General features: G+C 56.5%; 2 protein-coding genes across 11 annotated transcripts in view; one reads left to right on the forward strand and one right to left on the reverse strand.

The window, feature by feature from the left end:
• The window catches only part of MORN1 (MORN repeat containing 1), a 67,582-nt gene extending 66,963 nt beyond the window's left edge, over positions 1-619 (reverse strand). For 4 of the 6 annotated variants that reach the window (XM_032262173.1, XM_032262175.1, XM_032262172.1 and 1 more), the window contains exon 1: positions 326-619. In XM_032262173.1, the coding sequence (XP_032118064.1) occupies positions 326-401 (76 nt within the window). In that variant the 5' untranslated portion in view covers positions 402-619. The remainder of the gene's footprint in view (positions 1-325) is intronic. The other 2 variants (XM_032262177.1, XM_032262176.1) reach the window with 2 other exon arrangements.
• On the forward strand, positions 143-13,047 carry RER1 (retention in endoplasmic reticulum sorting receptor 1). 5 transcript variants are annotated; one of them, XM_032262180.1, is made up of 7 exons: positions 143-161; positions 5,191-5,278; positions 6,859-6,963; positions 8,937-9,036; positions 10,328-10,406; positions 11,563-11,698; positions 12,365-13,047. In XM_032262180.1, exons 2-7 carry the CDS (start codon positions 5,198-5,200, stop codon positions 12,452-12,454), a joined length of 591 nt encoding a protein of 196 aa, XP_032118071.1. In that variant the 5' UTR covers positions 143-161; positions 5,191-5,197; the 3' UTR covers positions 12,455-13,047. The 5 variants fall into 5 exon arrangements, with proteins under 5 accessions (XP_032118071.1, XP_032118072.1, XP_032118074.1 ...); XM_032262181.1 differs by lacking the exon at positions 143-161 and adding an exon at positions 641-831 and having other exon boundaries at positions 12,365-13,046; XM_032262183.1 differs by lacking the exon at positions 143-161 and adding an exon at positions 1,251-1,269 and having other exon boundaries at positions 12,365-12,648.
• The last annotated feature ends 565 nt before the right edge of the window (positions 13,048-13,612 follow it).

A 13,612-nucleotide genomic window follows, 5' to 3' on the forward strand; every position in this document is an offset into this window, starting at 1 on the left:
GGGATCCTCATGGCAACACCAGGCCCCGCTGGCTGCGAGGCTTTAGCCCGAACCCGGCCTTCCCTGCGAGGAGCCCGCGGGGGGCGACCTCCTGCGGGGCTGGACCCGCTGCGGAAGGAAGGCTCGGGGAAGGGTGCGAGCCGAGCCCAGGTAGGCGCCCGGCGAATTCTGGATGGGAGTGGGGAACGCGGGGGTGGCCCCGGCTCCGCCGCTGCACTTGGACCTCCATTTTCCGAGGTGAGCATTTGGGGGTCGAGGGCGTAGAGCGATCGCACCCCGAACGGAGCCCAGGACAGCGACCCGCCCTGTAGCCCGCAGTTGTTACCGTCCCGGGGCGGCCGCCTCGGCGGGTCCCGGCGCGGCCTGCGGGAGCTCCGGGTGCCCTCGCCGGCCGCCGCCATCTTGCTGCCGGGGGTTTCCTTAACGACCAGCAACGCACGCTTCCATTGGTCTTTGTCGCAAGGGGGTGTGGCCACGGGCCTAGTCCCTGGGCTCGCGCAATCTCTGGAGTGAATCTAGCCGGACCCGGAGCCAGAGGACGCAGCTGCGCCTGTGCACGCGGCGCGTTTCCGCCGCTGCCGTCTCTTCCGCCGAGAGGCACGCCCGCCAACGGCTTCCGCGTCTGCGCCGGAAGCGGAAATGGTTGGAGCCCTCGGCCCCGCCCCCGCGCCATCTTGGGGGCCCTGGAGGCGGCGCCGCGCAGGACGGAGCGGAAGTGCTCGCTGCAGCTTCCCGGAGCCCGAGCGCAGCGCCGGCGGCCGCCCCTGCCCCGCCGTCCTCCTTCCCGCGGCCGTGAGGGAGACCGCGGCTCGGCCGCAGCGGAGCTGCGAGGTGCCGGGAAGGGCTGCGTGGCGCGGGAACGGCCGGGCAGCGCCGCCTCCGCTCTTTCCGGGCTGTCGAGGCCGCGGGCGGGCGGGGCCGCGCTGAGGCCCGGGCGGGGAGGGCCCTCGGGGCCCAAGTGGCCGCGGGGAGCCTGTCCCCGACCCGCGGCCCTGGGGGATATGGGTCGCGCCTCGGGGCGGGCCCGGGAAGAGGGGCCTGGGGGTGGCGGCGGAGAGGGGTCCGGAGGTGCAGGCCGAGGCCTCGGGCCCGCGAGGGGCGGGGGAGCGGGAGAGGGGCCAGGCGGGGGCCGCTGCCCTCCCCAGCCGGGCCGCGTCTCGTCCGATTCCCCTGCCGGGCGTTTGGGGAAGCGGGCAGTTGCCGACCCGCAGCGCCCTGCGTTGGGCTGGATTGGAGCGGGGATGCGCCCTCTCCCCGTCCGGCGTCCAGGTCAGAGCAAATCTGTAGGGTTTAGCGTGAAGCCCTGGGGTGACGGCGTCCCTGACGGGCTGAAGGGGGACCGGCCGCCTCGGTTCCGATTGTGTTCGAAATAGGCAATAAAGTCATAAATGCTCCGGCTGACTGCGTACTGGTGTGTGGTCCACTGAGAGTCACCGTGCGTGCCCCTGCCAGGCGTGCCCCTGCCAGGCGTGCCCCTGCCAGGCGTGCCCCTGCCAGGCGTCCCCCCGCACAGACGCCTGCTTTCAGCCTAGGTACCTTCAGGGGCCTTTTCCCGCTTTCTCTTTATGAAGAGTAGGGACTGGCCGGTAGTTTCGGAAGCACTTGATTCTTAGTTGGGTTGACATGTCCTAGGAAGATGCAGTCTTCCCCTAAGTGGATGAAGGGTCCCCAGTAATTGAGACTCTCACTTGGCTTCTGCCGTGTGCCCGAGGTGACCGCGCCTGCAGTGCGTCGGAGCCAGGTGCAGATGTGAGGTGGTCAGGCGCAGAGGAGAGAGGAGCCCAGGCTGGAATGTGGCCTTGGGAAAAAGGAAGAGACAGGGTCTGGGGGGGGTCTCAGAGGACGGAACAACGCCAGACGCGTAAAGCCTGGTGCGGCAGCCGGGGCTTTCCTCGTCCTGAGGAGTTGGGGTGGGGACGTGAAGAGAAAGGTGGTGGGAGGCAGGGGACGTCATCCATTCCACGCAGCAGCGCTTCCTGTCTTAGTGAAGGACCACACACGTGGATGAATGTGGCAAGCCGTGGAACAGGGCACATGGAGAGCTTTACACTTTCCGGCATGTCCTCATGGTCTCTGCTTGCACTGGTTTTATCTGCCTCTTAGTTTTGTTTGTGACTGGGCCTAAAGTAGTCATCTTCAACAGGTGACTGATGGGCTGCCTACTATGTGATGGACTTCTACGTGGTAGGGCCCAGTCTAGAACCTGACAAGGGACTCCTCAAGGAGCTCCATTCTAGCAGAAAATTGAGAAACCAGAAAGGCGTCAGAAAACAATTGTACACAAAATAAAAAAGCAGGGTGATGGGCTAGGCGCGGTGGCTCACGCCTGTAATCCCAGCACTTTGGGAGGCCGAGGGGGTGGATCATGAGGTCAGGTGTTGGAGACCAGCCTGGCCAAGATGCTGAAATCCCCACTCCACTGAAAATACAAACATTAGCTGGGCATGGTGGCGGGCGCCAGTAATCCCAGCTACGTGGGAGGCTGAGGCAGGAGAATCGCTTGAACCCAGAAGGTGGAGATTGCAGTGAGCCCAGATTGCACCATGGCACTCTAGCCTGGGTGACAGAGTGAGACTCTGTCTTAAGAATAAATAAATAACGGTGATGTGATGTAGGGGACTGGGGTCAGTGTGGGCGGTCACGGATGCCTCTGAAGGGGAGGTGGCATTCAAACAGCAGAGAAGAGGACTGCAGGGGGCAGCTGCTGTGAGGGCTGGCCCTGATCTGGGAACAGGGCTGGCACTGCCTTGCCTGGCACTGAGGGTGCTCCACGGGCTGCCCATTGACTCCTTGTGAGAGCCTGGTAGAGAAGGCAGGAGAGGTGCTGTTGTCCCATTTCACAGACTGGAGCCTGAGGCATCCTGGAATAGCGTGTCCAGGTCACACTGGCAGAGTGAGGCAGAGCCGGGCTCTGAAAGGCCGTTGAAGTCCAAAGTTCACGTTCCTGCTCCTGCCACGCTGCCTTGAGCTGTTCAGAGTGCGAGCCGTGTTTGGTGTACGTGTTGTGTGTGTCAGACAAGCAGAATTGGCTGATGCGTTTTTAGTAGGTTTTCCACATGTTCAGCTGGAGAGTGAGAAGCTCTGAGCTTTGCCTAGAGAACACCCTTACGTGGGAAAGCAGGAATTTTCTCTCTCACTCCAGCCAAGCAAAGGTGCTTTAATGGGAAACATTCCGTCTGAGTAAAATAGGCGGAAACTTGTAAGGAGCTACAGGACCAAGAATGTGACTGAAGTCCCTTTCAGATGGCCTGGCTTTGGCCTAAATAGGGTGCCCATTCCAGGTGGTGCATTCTAGTGTAGCCCCTATTTCAATGTGGAGTTCTCAGTGGAGCGTAGAGGTGCTCCTGTGTGTCTTCTGTTTACACGGCTAGTCCAAAGGGCCCCTTGGTCTCCTCGAGCCTGCCTGGCCTCTGCACAGAGGAGCCAGGAAGCGGTCACGGAGCCACATTCTGCATAGCGCTGGCGACGCGGAGGGAGCTGCCCGGATCACTTCAGCGCTTCAGTTGTGATGGGAAAGCAGAGGCACTTGGGGGATCGAGTCTGGCCACCTGCCCCCTTCCACCCCGAAGGGAAGATGCCCCTGGTGCTCGGTGACTGGAAAAGCGTTGGTTTCAGGAAGGTGCAGGTTCCAGTTCCCACCCACTGTGACCATGCTGATGGGTGGGGACACCTCGTTAGCCTTTGTGAGCCTCAGTTTTCTTATCTGTAAAAGAGAACCGTAAGACCGACTGCAAGGATTGCTGAGGAATAATGTCTTTGCCTTTGTGTCTGGTGTTTTTTTTTTTTTTTCTTTGTGATGGAGTTTCGCTCTTCTTGCCCAGGCTGGAGAGCAATGGTAAGATCTCAGCTCACTGCAACCTCTGCCTCCTGGGTTCAAGTGATTCTCCTGCCTCAGCCTCCTGAGTAGCTGGGATTACAGGCACGCGCCACCATGCCCAGCTGATTTTGTATTTTTAGTAGAGACAAGGTTTCACCGTGTTGGCCAGGCTAGTCTCGAACTCCCGACCTCAGGTAATCCCTCTGCCTCAGCCTCCCAAAGTGCTGGGATTACAGACCTGAGCCACCACGCCCGGCCCGTGCCTGGCCAGTTTCTTAGAGCCTCGTTTTACAGATGAGGAAACAGGCTGGCTGCTTGCAGAGGGTTTCCTGAAGGCCTCACAGCCGCTGAGCACAGGGGGGACTGTAAGCCAAACCTGAGACTGGAGGCTGTTTCTCCTCACCACCCCGCCGAGGCAGAGATGGGGGTGGGGGTGATGTGAACTTTGCCGTGGCATCTTCTCTAGCTCAGGGGCCAGCAGGCAGCTTATCTTTAAAGTAGGAGTGACAACTGGCAGGCCCCGGGTACTCAGCAGCACTTCCCGAAGAGCGGCGGGTCCTGAAGCCAGCTCGGCTCCGGAGTGACGTGGGGCGTGCTCAGCTGAGCAGCCAGGTGGCAGTCAGGCTTGGCTTGGCCTGCTCAGAAGCAGAACTGTGACGGGACCTTGGACACGTGGCTTCCACTGGTTGTGACTAGGTCCTCCTTTGTGAGATGGGGGTAAGGATGCCCTTCACTTGGGCATCCGGGAATTAAGTGGGTAAACTGTGACCTCTGGCACCTGGCTTCTGAGTGAATTCCTCACGGCGTCACAGCAGTGTGCGGAAATAGGAGCAGACCCGTTACCTCCACTTGCCAGATAAGAAACTGGGACGCAGACGGATGGACTAGTTGAGAACTGTAGATAACGTTTTGCTGTGTGTGGGGTGGAGGACCTGGCCCTGGAAGGACAGGACCCTTCCTGCTCCCGCCAGACCGGTGACCCAGGACAGGTGCCTGGGGGGGACACTGAGGGATCCACATCCCTGGAGGGAGGATGTACAGTGCCACGTGCCAGGGACCAGCCCAGGGACCCGACAGCCAGGATGCTTCTGGGGCCAGTGGGGTGGACGGCGCCGCCCATGCTCAGGTGACTGAGGTGCCGACAGTGGGAATGCAGAGGCACCCGTGCTCCAGGGCAAGTCCGCCTCACACCGCCCTTCCCTCCACGGAAGCCTGTGCATCTGCTGCTTTTTCCTGAACAGTTGATAGTGAAAACACAAATGGTGTGGACGCAATGCTGAATATTGAAACCTACTTGACAGTGTTGGTGAACATAGGGCCAAGATTTCACATCCTCGAATGCTTTTTATTTAAATGTCTTGTGTCTTTCTCAGTTACAGAATGTCTGAAGGGGACAGTGTGGGAGAGTCCGTCCATGGGAAGCCTTCGGTGGTGTACAGATTTTTCACGAGACTTGGACAGGTTGGTGGGTTTTTTGGTAGATCAGTATAAATATTTAAAGAAGAAATTGTGGACTCCCAGCATTTTCCTGAAGGATCCGTCTGCTGGTGTTCCTGATGGAGAAGTGACACCCTCAGGCTGGAACTTCCCGAGGACGGTGCTCTCTCCACCGTATCGTGCACTGCGGTTTTCTGTAAAGGGCCATTTGTGGAGACATCGGGCTCTGGGGCCACATGTGGTCTGTCACAGAAGTGTTTTCTGTTTCTCTTTTCCTTTTACCAACCTTTAGAAACATAAAACCTAGTCTTGGCTCCCAGGCAGCACAGATGTGGTCGCGGCTGCTGTTCTGCTCTTGCTGTCCCCTCCTGGCCGCCCACATCCCCTGGTGCTGGACCCCCACCCTCTCCGTGTCACCATCCACGGTGCTGCCCCTGAGGGCGGGAGGCTCTTGTGTGGCCCCGGGGCCTGGGGCCACGTGTTTGTGGGCTGCGTGTGCACTTGGTGGGTGAGGCGCCTAGAGCTGCCTTTGATCACTGGAGCCTGAAGCTCCGTCTCAGGAAAAGCCTGGGTCACCCAGCAGTCCCAGCTGCTGAGATGCTGGCTCAGATAAAAATCTGTCAACTTTGTAATTAAATCCCATGTGAAAAACGACTATCAGTGAAGTTGGGTGATGGGAATATATGGGCTTACGTAATCTTTTTACTTTTGTGAATTTTGAAGTTTTCTAAAAATTAAATTTCAAAATTAAAATTTAAAAATCCTGGCTGGGTGAGGTGGCTCATGCCTATAATCCCAACACTTTGGGAGGCCAAGGCGTTTGGATCACGAGGTCAGGAGATCAAGGCCATCCCGGCCAACATGGTGAAACTCTGTCTCTACTAAAAATACAAAAAAAATTAGCTGGGCGTGGTGGCGCGTGCCTGTAGTCCCAACTACTCCGGAGGCTGCGGCAAGAGAATTGCTTGAACCTGGGGGGCGGAGATTGTAGTGAGGTGAGATCGCGCCACTGCACTCTAGCCTGGGTGACAGTGCGAGACTCCATCTCAAAAAAAGAAAAAAACCAAAAATTTTAAAGTCCATCCATATGTATGTATGTAAAGACTGAGGGCTCCCTTGGTTCTTCCACAGCCCTCTGGACGCCCACACGTGCAGGTGTGGCTGCCGGGGCTCAGGCTGTGGCCACTGGGCCTGGGGGCGGGGCAAGGCTGGTGCTGGCAGTGCAGATGAGGGAGCTGACTTGGGACATGGCGATGAGGGCTGTGCTGTAGGGTGGGGGTTTGAGACGCACAGTCTCGTCTCTGGGGTGAGGTTGGGTCTTCCCCATAGTCATCCCTTTGGGCCAGCACCATGTCACCATCTTCTAGGAGATTGTGACGTAATATTCTCGCCTAAGAGATGAACCTGCGTCAGGAATTATTGCAGATATATTTGGATGAATTGTCACTGCTGTGTGCTGATACATAGATGGTCTCTTGCTGTTTTAACTTACTCTTAGCCTTTTAAGAATGAAAAACCAGCCATAGCAGAAGGTGCATTTTGTGGCAGGGTTAGTGCAGAACTTACAGGGCCTGCCTCATGCCTTTGCATTCTTGTCTTTCTAGATTTATCAGTCCTGGCTAGACAAGTCCACACCCTACACGGCCGTGCGATGGGTTGTGACACTGGGCCTGAGCTTCATCTACATGATTCGAGTTTACCTCCTGCAGGTAGGTGTGGGCCGCAGTGGCGGACTCGGCTCTGTCCGTGTTCCCAGGACGTGGTGCTGAGGGGGTGCTGCTGATCCAGTTTGTCTTGCAGGACGTGGTCTCTAGGAGTCACTTTCAGCTAAGTGCCAAGTGTCAGAACGATCTCAGTGACTGTCTTTAACACAGGGTTGTTTATGATTCACCTGGAGTCTGTCCCGTCCCCTTTCCAGGCTTCTCAGTGCACCCAGGCAGTCCTGAGCCCAGCCTTGGGCGTGTCCAGGCCTGGACAATGAGCTGCCATTGACCCACTGACCCTGCTGCATGGTGGTCAGGACAAGATGGCGCTCTGCGGCTGCTTCGTTCCTCGGTTGAAGTTTCCATACTTTGGGTGCCGTGAATGATTTGGCATTCAAAAGGGTTTATTTAGCCTTTCCTGAGTTTGTCAGTCGTCCCTGGGTCAGGTGACATCTCCTCAGACTTCACCTTGGGTGCTCCTTTACTTTCTAGTAAACACGTGATTTCTAGGAGCAAGCTTGTAAGATGGGAATTCTTTGCAGATCTTAGAGGAGGTTATTTAGTCTTTCTGTGTGCAGAACAGGAAGGTTTGAAGCCTTGTCCGGCTCTTTTCTCTCTGGGGACTGTGGAAAATACCTCCTTGTTTAAAGCACACACCTTAATTGGCTTTAGTTTAGTTTTTTGTTTTTTTTTTTTTAAATTTGAACTGGGTCCATTCTCCGATGGAAAGAATGACTTAGCAACCTTGAATCAGGGATTTCAGGCAGGAGCAGGGGGCGGGAAGAGCACAGCACGACTATGTTGTAAACGCAGCCCCTTCACGCGCGGCCCTGCGGCAGGAAGGTGGACACAGACATCCAGTCAACCCTCACATCTGGCATTTAGCCGTCTGACTTGAAAAACTTGTGGGCAGAAAGATTTCTTGTTTGTAAGAGAAACTTAAAGCTTTTATATTTTATTTTATTATTTGTTTTTGAGATGGGGGTCTCACTCTGTCACCCAGCCTAGAGTGCAGTGGCATGATCTTGGCTCACTGCAACCTCTACCTCCCGGGTTCAAGTGATTCTCTTACCTCAGCTTCCCCACCAGCTGTGACCACAGTCATGTGCCACCACGCCCGGCTAATTTCTGTATTTTTAGTAGAGATGAGGTTTCACCATGTTGGCCAGGCTGGTCTCAAACTCCTGACCTCAGGTGATCCACCCACCTCGGCCTCCCAAAGTGTTGGGATTACAGGCGTGAGCCACCGCACCTGGCTGAGAAATTTAAGGCTTTTAAAATTGAGAATGCAGTCCTGGCTTCTAATGGGATATACCTCATCCTTTTAAGGATGAATTAGTTGCAAGTAAGTGTGCTGCATGCAGGCATCTTGCCGGAATTCTCCCCACTTTGCATCTCTTGAGGAAGGCTTGGCTTAAGCATGCTTTTCGAAGCTGCCTTCTTGATTTCCTGTGTGGATTTCTTCTGGGCAAAGGTTTAACCCTCCTGGCAGTGTTTCTGGCGATGTGAATCGTCTGTTGGAGGAACATCAGCCAGCATGCCTCTCGTCACAGCTGAGGTTCCGCCCTCTGGTTCTGATGACCGTGCTCCTGGTTGGGGCTCTGCCCAGCATCCTCAGGTGCCTGGGCCGCCCGAGCCTGTGCTGCAGCTCGGCTGTGTGCTTCTTGAGAAAAGCCTCCTTTTCTGCTGTGCTCCTGCTGGGGCGCCTGTGACTTCAGGGGTCACGTGGTCTAACTGGACCGTTGAAGAGCTTTGCTCATTTGGGCCCTGGCTTGTCCACTTAGTCTCAGGACCCACAGGGTATAATCCGAAGTAAATTGTTACCATGGGATGTCACTGTGCTTCCTTGTCTGTAAGTAAATTTTCTGTTTTTAAGATCAATTGAAACCAAGTTGGGAGTGAACCGGAGTGCAGCCATGAGCTGGATCGGGCGGACGGGCGTTGGAGTGCACCGTTGACTCTTTCTCCTTCTCTTTCAGGGGTGGTACATTGTGACCTATGCCTTGGGAATCTACCATCTAAACCTTTTCATAGCTTTTCTTTCTCCCAAAGTGGATCCTTCCTTAATGGAAGACTCAGGTAGGGAGCGGCTGTGCACTGGGCTGGGTGGCAGCTGGTGCTTACGTTTTCTGATGGGATTGCCTAGTGTCCTCTGGAAATACCTGAGGCTCTGCTCTTGGGGTTGAAATGTATGTGTTACGTTGGGTGATCAGGATATGTTTGTAGAAACACTCTTTAGACCCTCCTGACAGCCCCGAAATGGGTGTCCATTCTGTTTTCCCACTTTGCAGATGAGGAAACTGAGGCGTACAGGGCTAGGTAACGTGTTCAGGGTCACCGAGTACCACAGACAGCAGGGGTGTGAGGCGGACGGTTGACTCCAGCACCCGCCCTACCCCAGTCAGTGGCCGCTCATAATCACTGGAGGAGGCTATGGTGAGGGTACCTTTTCCCCTAGGCAGAGGATTCCACAGGCAGCTTACTGGCTCACGGAGACTGCCGGGACCCTGATGCCAACGTCAGGTCAGGCCAGGTTCCGGGTGGCCTTTGGTTTCTGAGGAGCCATGAGCTGAAGTGCTCCTGGGGCTTCGTGCTCCATGCTTGGAAACTCACGCTGCTCCTGGGCCTGCCTGGCTAGGTAGGGGCCCCAAGTTCATGGCTGACCGGCCAGCCCCAGGAGAGGAGCAGACACCTGTGCATTCCAGGACGTCGTGGCCACTGTGGGGACACGCACGCACAGCCCCCTACCAGGACCCTCCTCGTGCTGGGGAACCTGCTGTCGGGAGCAGAGTGTTTTTTCATTGTGGGGCCAGAAGCCCATGAGTCTTTGCGTAGAGCATGTGACGGAAAGATTGACGGGGGGAGCACAGCTCCTCTCACTTGTTGCTGTTTGGGGGAGACTAGAAAATGAAGAGCCCCTTTTCCGCAGACCTCAGTTAAATGGGGAGGGGCACCTGACCAGCGGGGAGGTGGGGTGAGGGTGGGCCTGACGCAGCTGCTGGTGGGACAGGCCTGGCCCCGGGTCCCCAGTCAGCGCTGCCTCGGCCCCGCCCTGTTCTCTGCGCTCAGTTTTGTACCTTTATGTGGTACAGCTGACTCGCTGCTGGACGTTTATATGTGGTTGAGTTCTTTATGCATTTAAAACGTGGACGTCTTCTAAAAAATTCTGCCAGCATCTTCTAAAAGCAATGAATTGATGAATTGACGTGTGACGTGACCACAGACCCCCATTTTTATCTTTGGTTAACGATACACATACCTTTGTTTACATATGTGAGGCCTGCTAGTCAAAACTCTTTAGGGGAACACTTAGAAATGCGATAGAAATAAAAAGAGGCAGGTTGTCCCTGATGGTTGCTCTGCCTTGCAGATGACGGTCCCTCACTACCAACCAAACAGAACGAGGAATTTCGCCCCTTCATCCGAAGGCTTCCAGAGTTTAAATTTTGGTGAGCTAATTCTTCACGGTATTTGAGAAGGAGCATTGTGCTCAAGGGTGGCCCATGAGACTCTGAGACTGTGCTGAGTTTTGTTCAGGTCACCCAAAAGATGAGTGCTATCCTGGGCTGGGCAGGGCACCGGGGAGCCTCAGGGGCTCTCCGGGGGAGGCCACTCACCACCTTGCCGCATGCCCTTGGTTTCAAGTCAGCACCAGTGCCCTGGAGGCTGGCGGAAAGGTGGCTGGTTCTGGGATGGAGTGCTCACTGGCTTCTGCGGTCGTGGCCTGGGGAGGGCGTGTCTGTTCGGCCAGTCTCTCCCCTCCCTCCTCCCTCTCTCCCCTCCCTCCTCCCTCTCTCCCCTCCCTCCTCCCTCTCTCCCCTCCCTCCTCCCTCTCTCCCCTCCCTCCTCCCTCTCTCCCATCCCCAGCCTTGTGGCTCCCTGTGGCTGGCAGAGGAGGACTAGCCTTCTCCTGGAGTCATTGTTGAGATGGGCCTGAGCAGAAGTGCCCGTGTGTGTACAGGTAGGCAGAGGTGGGTGGCACAGCCACCAGGATGACGGGAGCTCTGTGACTGCATGCATTTGCTCCATCCCTCATACCCCACCCTGGGGAGGAACCCAGGTCTGTTGGTTCAGTGAACGGAAGGAGCCTGCTGAGCTCTCGGGGTGGAGTGTGAATCAGAAAGATCAGGGCTCCGGAAGCCCACAGAAGCTTGGACTAGGGAGGGAGAGCTGAGTCTGAGTCTCCTGGAGGTGATGGCAGCTGCCGGCCGTGTGCTGGGACGAGAGGGAACACTGCTGGCCATGCCGCAGCAGCGAGCTGAAGGCCCTGGACGGTCCTCAAGACACAGCCTGGGTTTCTCTCCAGATTGCAGGTTCAGCAGCGGGCATGGGGCACGCAGCCTCAGCCCTGAGGCTTTATACCTTGTGTAGTTGTACGGAGAGTTGTACCTTTGAAGGGGATGAGAGAAGGCGTCTCTGTGGTTAGGGCGGTACGTGTATGAGCTGCATGGGAAGGGCCATGCTGCTCCTGTGCCCGGGGTGGACCCCTCCTCTCCACAGCGAGGCTTCTGTTTGCGGGTCGGTGTGGCTGCAAGGCTGGAGGCGACCAGCAGGGGCCCAGTGCTGGCTGCAGGTGCGGCGCTAACCTTCTCTCCCCACTTGAAGGCACGCGGCTACCAAGGGCATCCTTGTGGCTATGGTCTGTACTTTCTTCGACGCTTTCAACGTCCCGGTGTTCTGGCCCATCCTGGTGATGTACTTCATCATGCTCTTCTGTATCACAATGAAGAGGCAGATCAAGGTAAAGGAGGCGCTGCCGCCGTGCTGGCCGTTGCTGCTCTTCCGTTCCTGAGGTGCAGGGGAGCCGCGCTGGGTTATGCTGGGTGGTGGCAGAGTCTGCCTGGTGTGAATGTGGCGCTAAGTGGCAGTGTTGTGCGTGACAAGGACGCTGTTCCGTTCCCCAGCACGGCCGGTGAACGACCCAGGGAGCGCGGCTGTTGGGGCGAGCAGACTCTTGATGGAAGCTTGGTGGGAGCTGGATGGGAGAGCCTGGGTGTGTGCAGCGTCCTGTGGCTCCTCCTAGGGCGCCCAGGGCCCTGCACCAGCCTGCCCGAGGAGGAGGGCATTAGGGGGAGGCCAGCCGGGACCTCGGACTGTGCCCTGACGGGGTGGCTTTGCCACTGTGGCCTCACTGTGCCTGGGGCGTTGGCCTCAGAGAGGGCCCTGGGCCACCTCCCATCCCCTTCTCCCTTCCTCCACGGAGGGCTCACGAAACACCTGGATTGCTGGGGTTTCAGACCTGGGACTCGTGGGCTCTGAAAGGTCTTGCTGGAAGCCATTGGGTTCCTGATTCCACTTGTCTGATGCGTAGAAAAGATGGGGAACCTTTGGGCTCTCAGCTCTGGGGACAGTGTGGCTGGCTGATGGGAAGCGGTTGTGCAGAAGCTGCGTCTGTTTCTCTCCACAGCACATGATTAAGTACCGGTACATCCCGTTCACGCACGGAAAGAGGCGGTACAGGGGCAAGGACGACGCCGGCAAGGCCTTCGCCAGCTAGGAGCGGGGCTGAGGACGCCTCGCGCTGCAGGAACGGTTTTGAGCCATTGTTAACAATGCCTTTTCTTCACATAAAGTAGTTGATTACGAGGGAGTCGAATTTTCTTTTTAAAAAGGAGCTTCAGTGATTTGTAGCTGGAATACCAGGTTCTTGAAGAAACTGGCACTTAAACCAAATCGAATGGATTTCTTTTTCAGTGACGTTCAGGTGTTTCTCATGGATGGAGTTGTAGTCAGCTGCAGGCAGGAAGCCAGGCGGGTGGAGCCCACAGGGGCGGTGCGGGCGGGCGGGCAGGAGTGCGGCCTGTGAGGGAGGAACGGCCGCTCCCCGCCAGGCCGCCTTCCCTACCAGCCGGAGGCGGTGCCACGCCACTCCATGGAGCCTGAGGGACCGTCTAGCCCGATTCCTGCGCGTTTGAAAGAACTGAACGCTTGAAAGGGGTGTCACGTCACTGTGGGTTCTGATGCCAGTTTCCTCGATTCATCTCACTGGAGATGCTTTACAGTTGGCCTCTATCCTGATGACTCAAAACTTTGTTCTTAACTACCATGATTGCTTCTGAGGGCCTGGAATTATAAATATATATATTATATTTTAATTGTTTGAGATTATTTTGACACATTTGATACGTAAAGAGTGTTTCGTTTTTAATTTAAATCTGTCCTCATGCAACCCCCATGAGGGGTGGCGAAGCTGGCGGCAGCGGACTGGCTTTGTGGGTTCAGCCCTTGGCCCCCCCACTGCCCGGGGGGAGGCAGAACCCATTTGCATGTCAGCTCTTTTGATGTGATCGAAGAAATACTCTGAACCATTTTACCAAGTGATTTTTCACTCCACCTTTATTAAAGACGCGTGCCCTTTCTTGTGTAGTCTTTATCTAAAACACGACGTCGCTGGACACCAGAAAGCTCAGCTTTTGTTTGGCCTTCCCAAGAGCTGAGCCAGTTTTGCCAGCAGCAGAACACCCCTGCGGTGGTCCCGGGCGAAAGACGGAGACGCGAGGAAAGGCTCTCCGGGGCCCCCAGCCGCGCAGGCACCCCACTCTGGGCAGCGTTTCCGTCTTAGAATTTAGATGGTGAATGTTTATTGTCTGGATTCTTTCGCCAGTGTCTGCATATCTGACATCAAGCTCAAGAGGCCCGTCCCGCTCGTGTGTCC

The sequence above is a fragment of the Sapajus apella genome, unplaced genomic scaffold, assembly GCF_009761245.1.
Source record: "Sapajus apella isolate SASKATOON/1434 unplaced genomic scaffold, GSC_monkey_1.0 scaffold127, whole genome shotgun sequence".
Classification (NCBI taxonomy): Eukaryota; Metazoa; Chordata; class Mammalia; order Primates; family Cebidae; genus Sapajus; species Sapajus apella.

Excerpts from the sequence above, each read along its gene's own strand:
- RER1 (XM_032262180.1), top strand. The coding sequence starts at position 5,198 with ATGTCTGAAGGGGACAGTGTGGGAGAGTCCGTCCATGGGAAGCCTTCG. Across the intron at positions 5,279-6,858 it reads TTTTCACGAGACTTGGACAG|ATTTATCAGTCCTGGCTAGA; the intron begins GTTGGTGGGTTT and ends TTGTCTTTCTAG. Across the intron at positions 10,407-11,562 it reads CTTCCAGAGTTTAAATTTTG|GCACGCGGCTACCAAGGGCA; the intron begins GTGAGCTAATTC and ends CCCCACTTGAAG.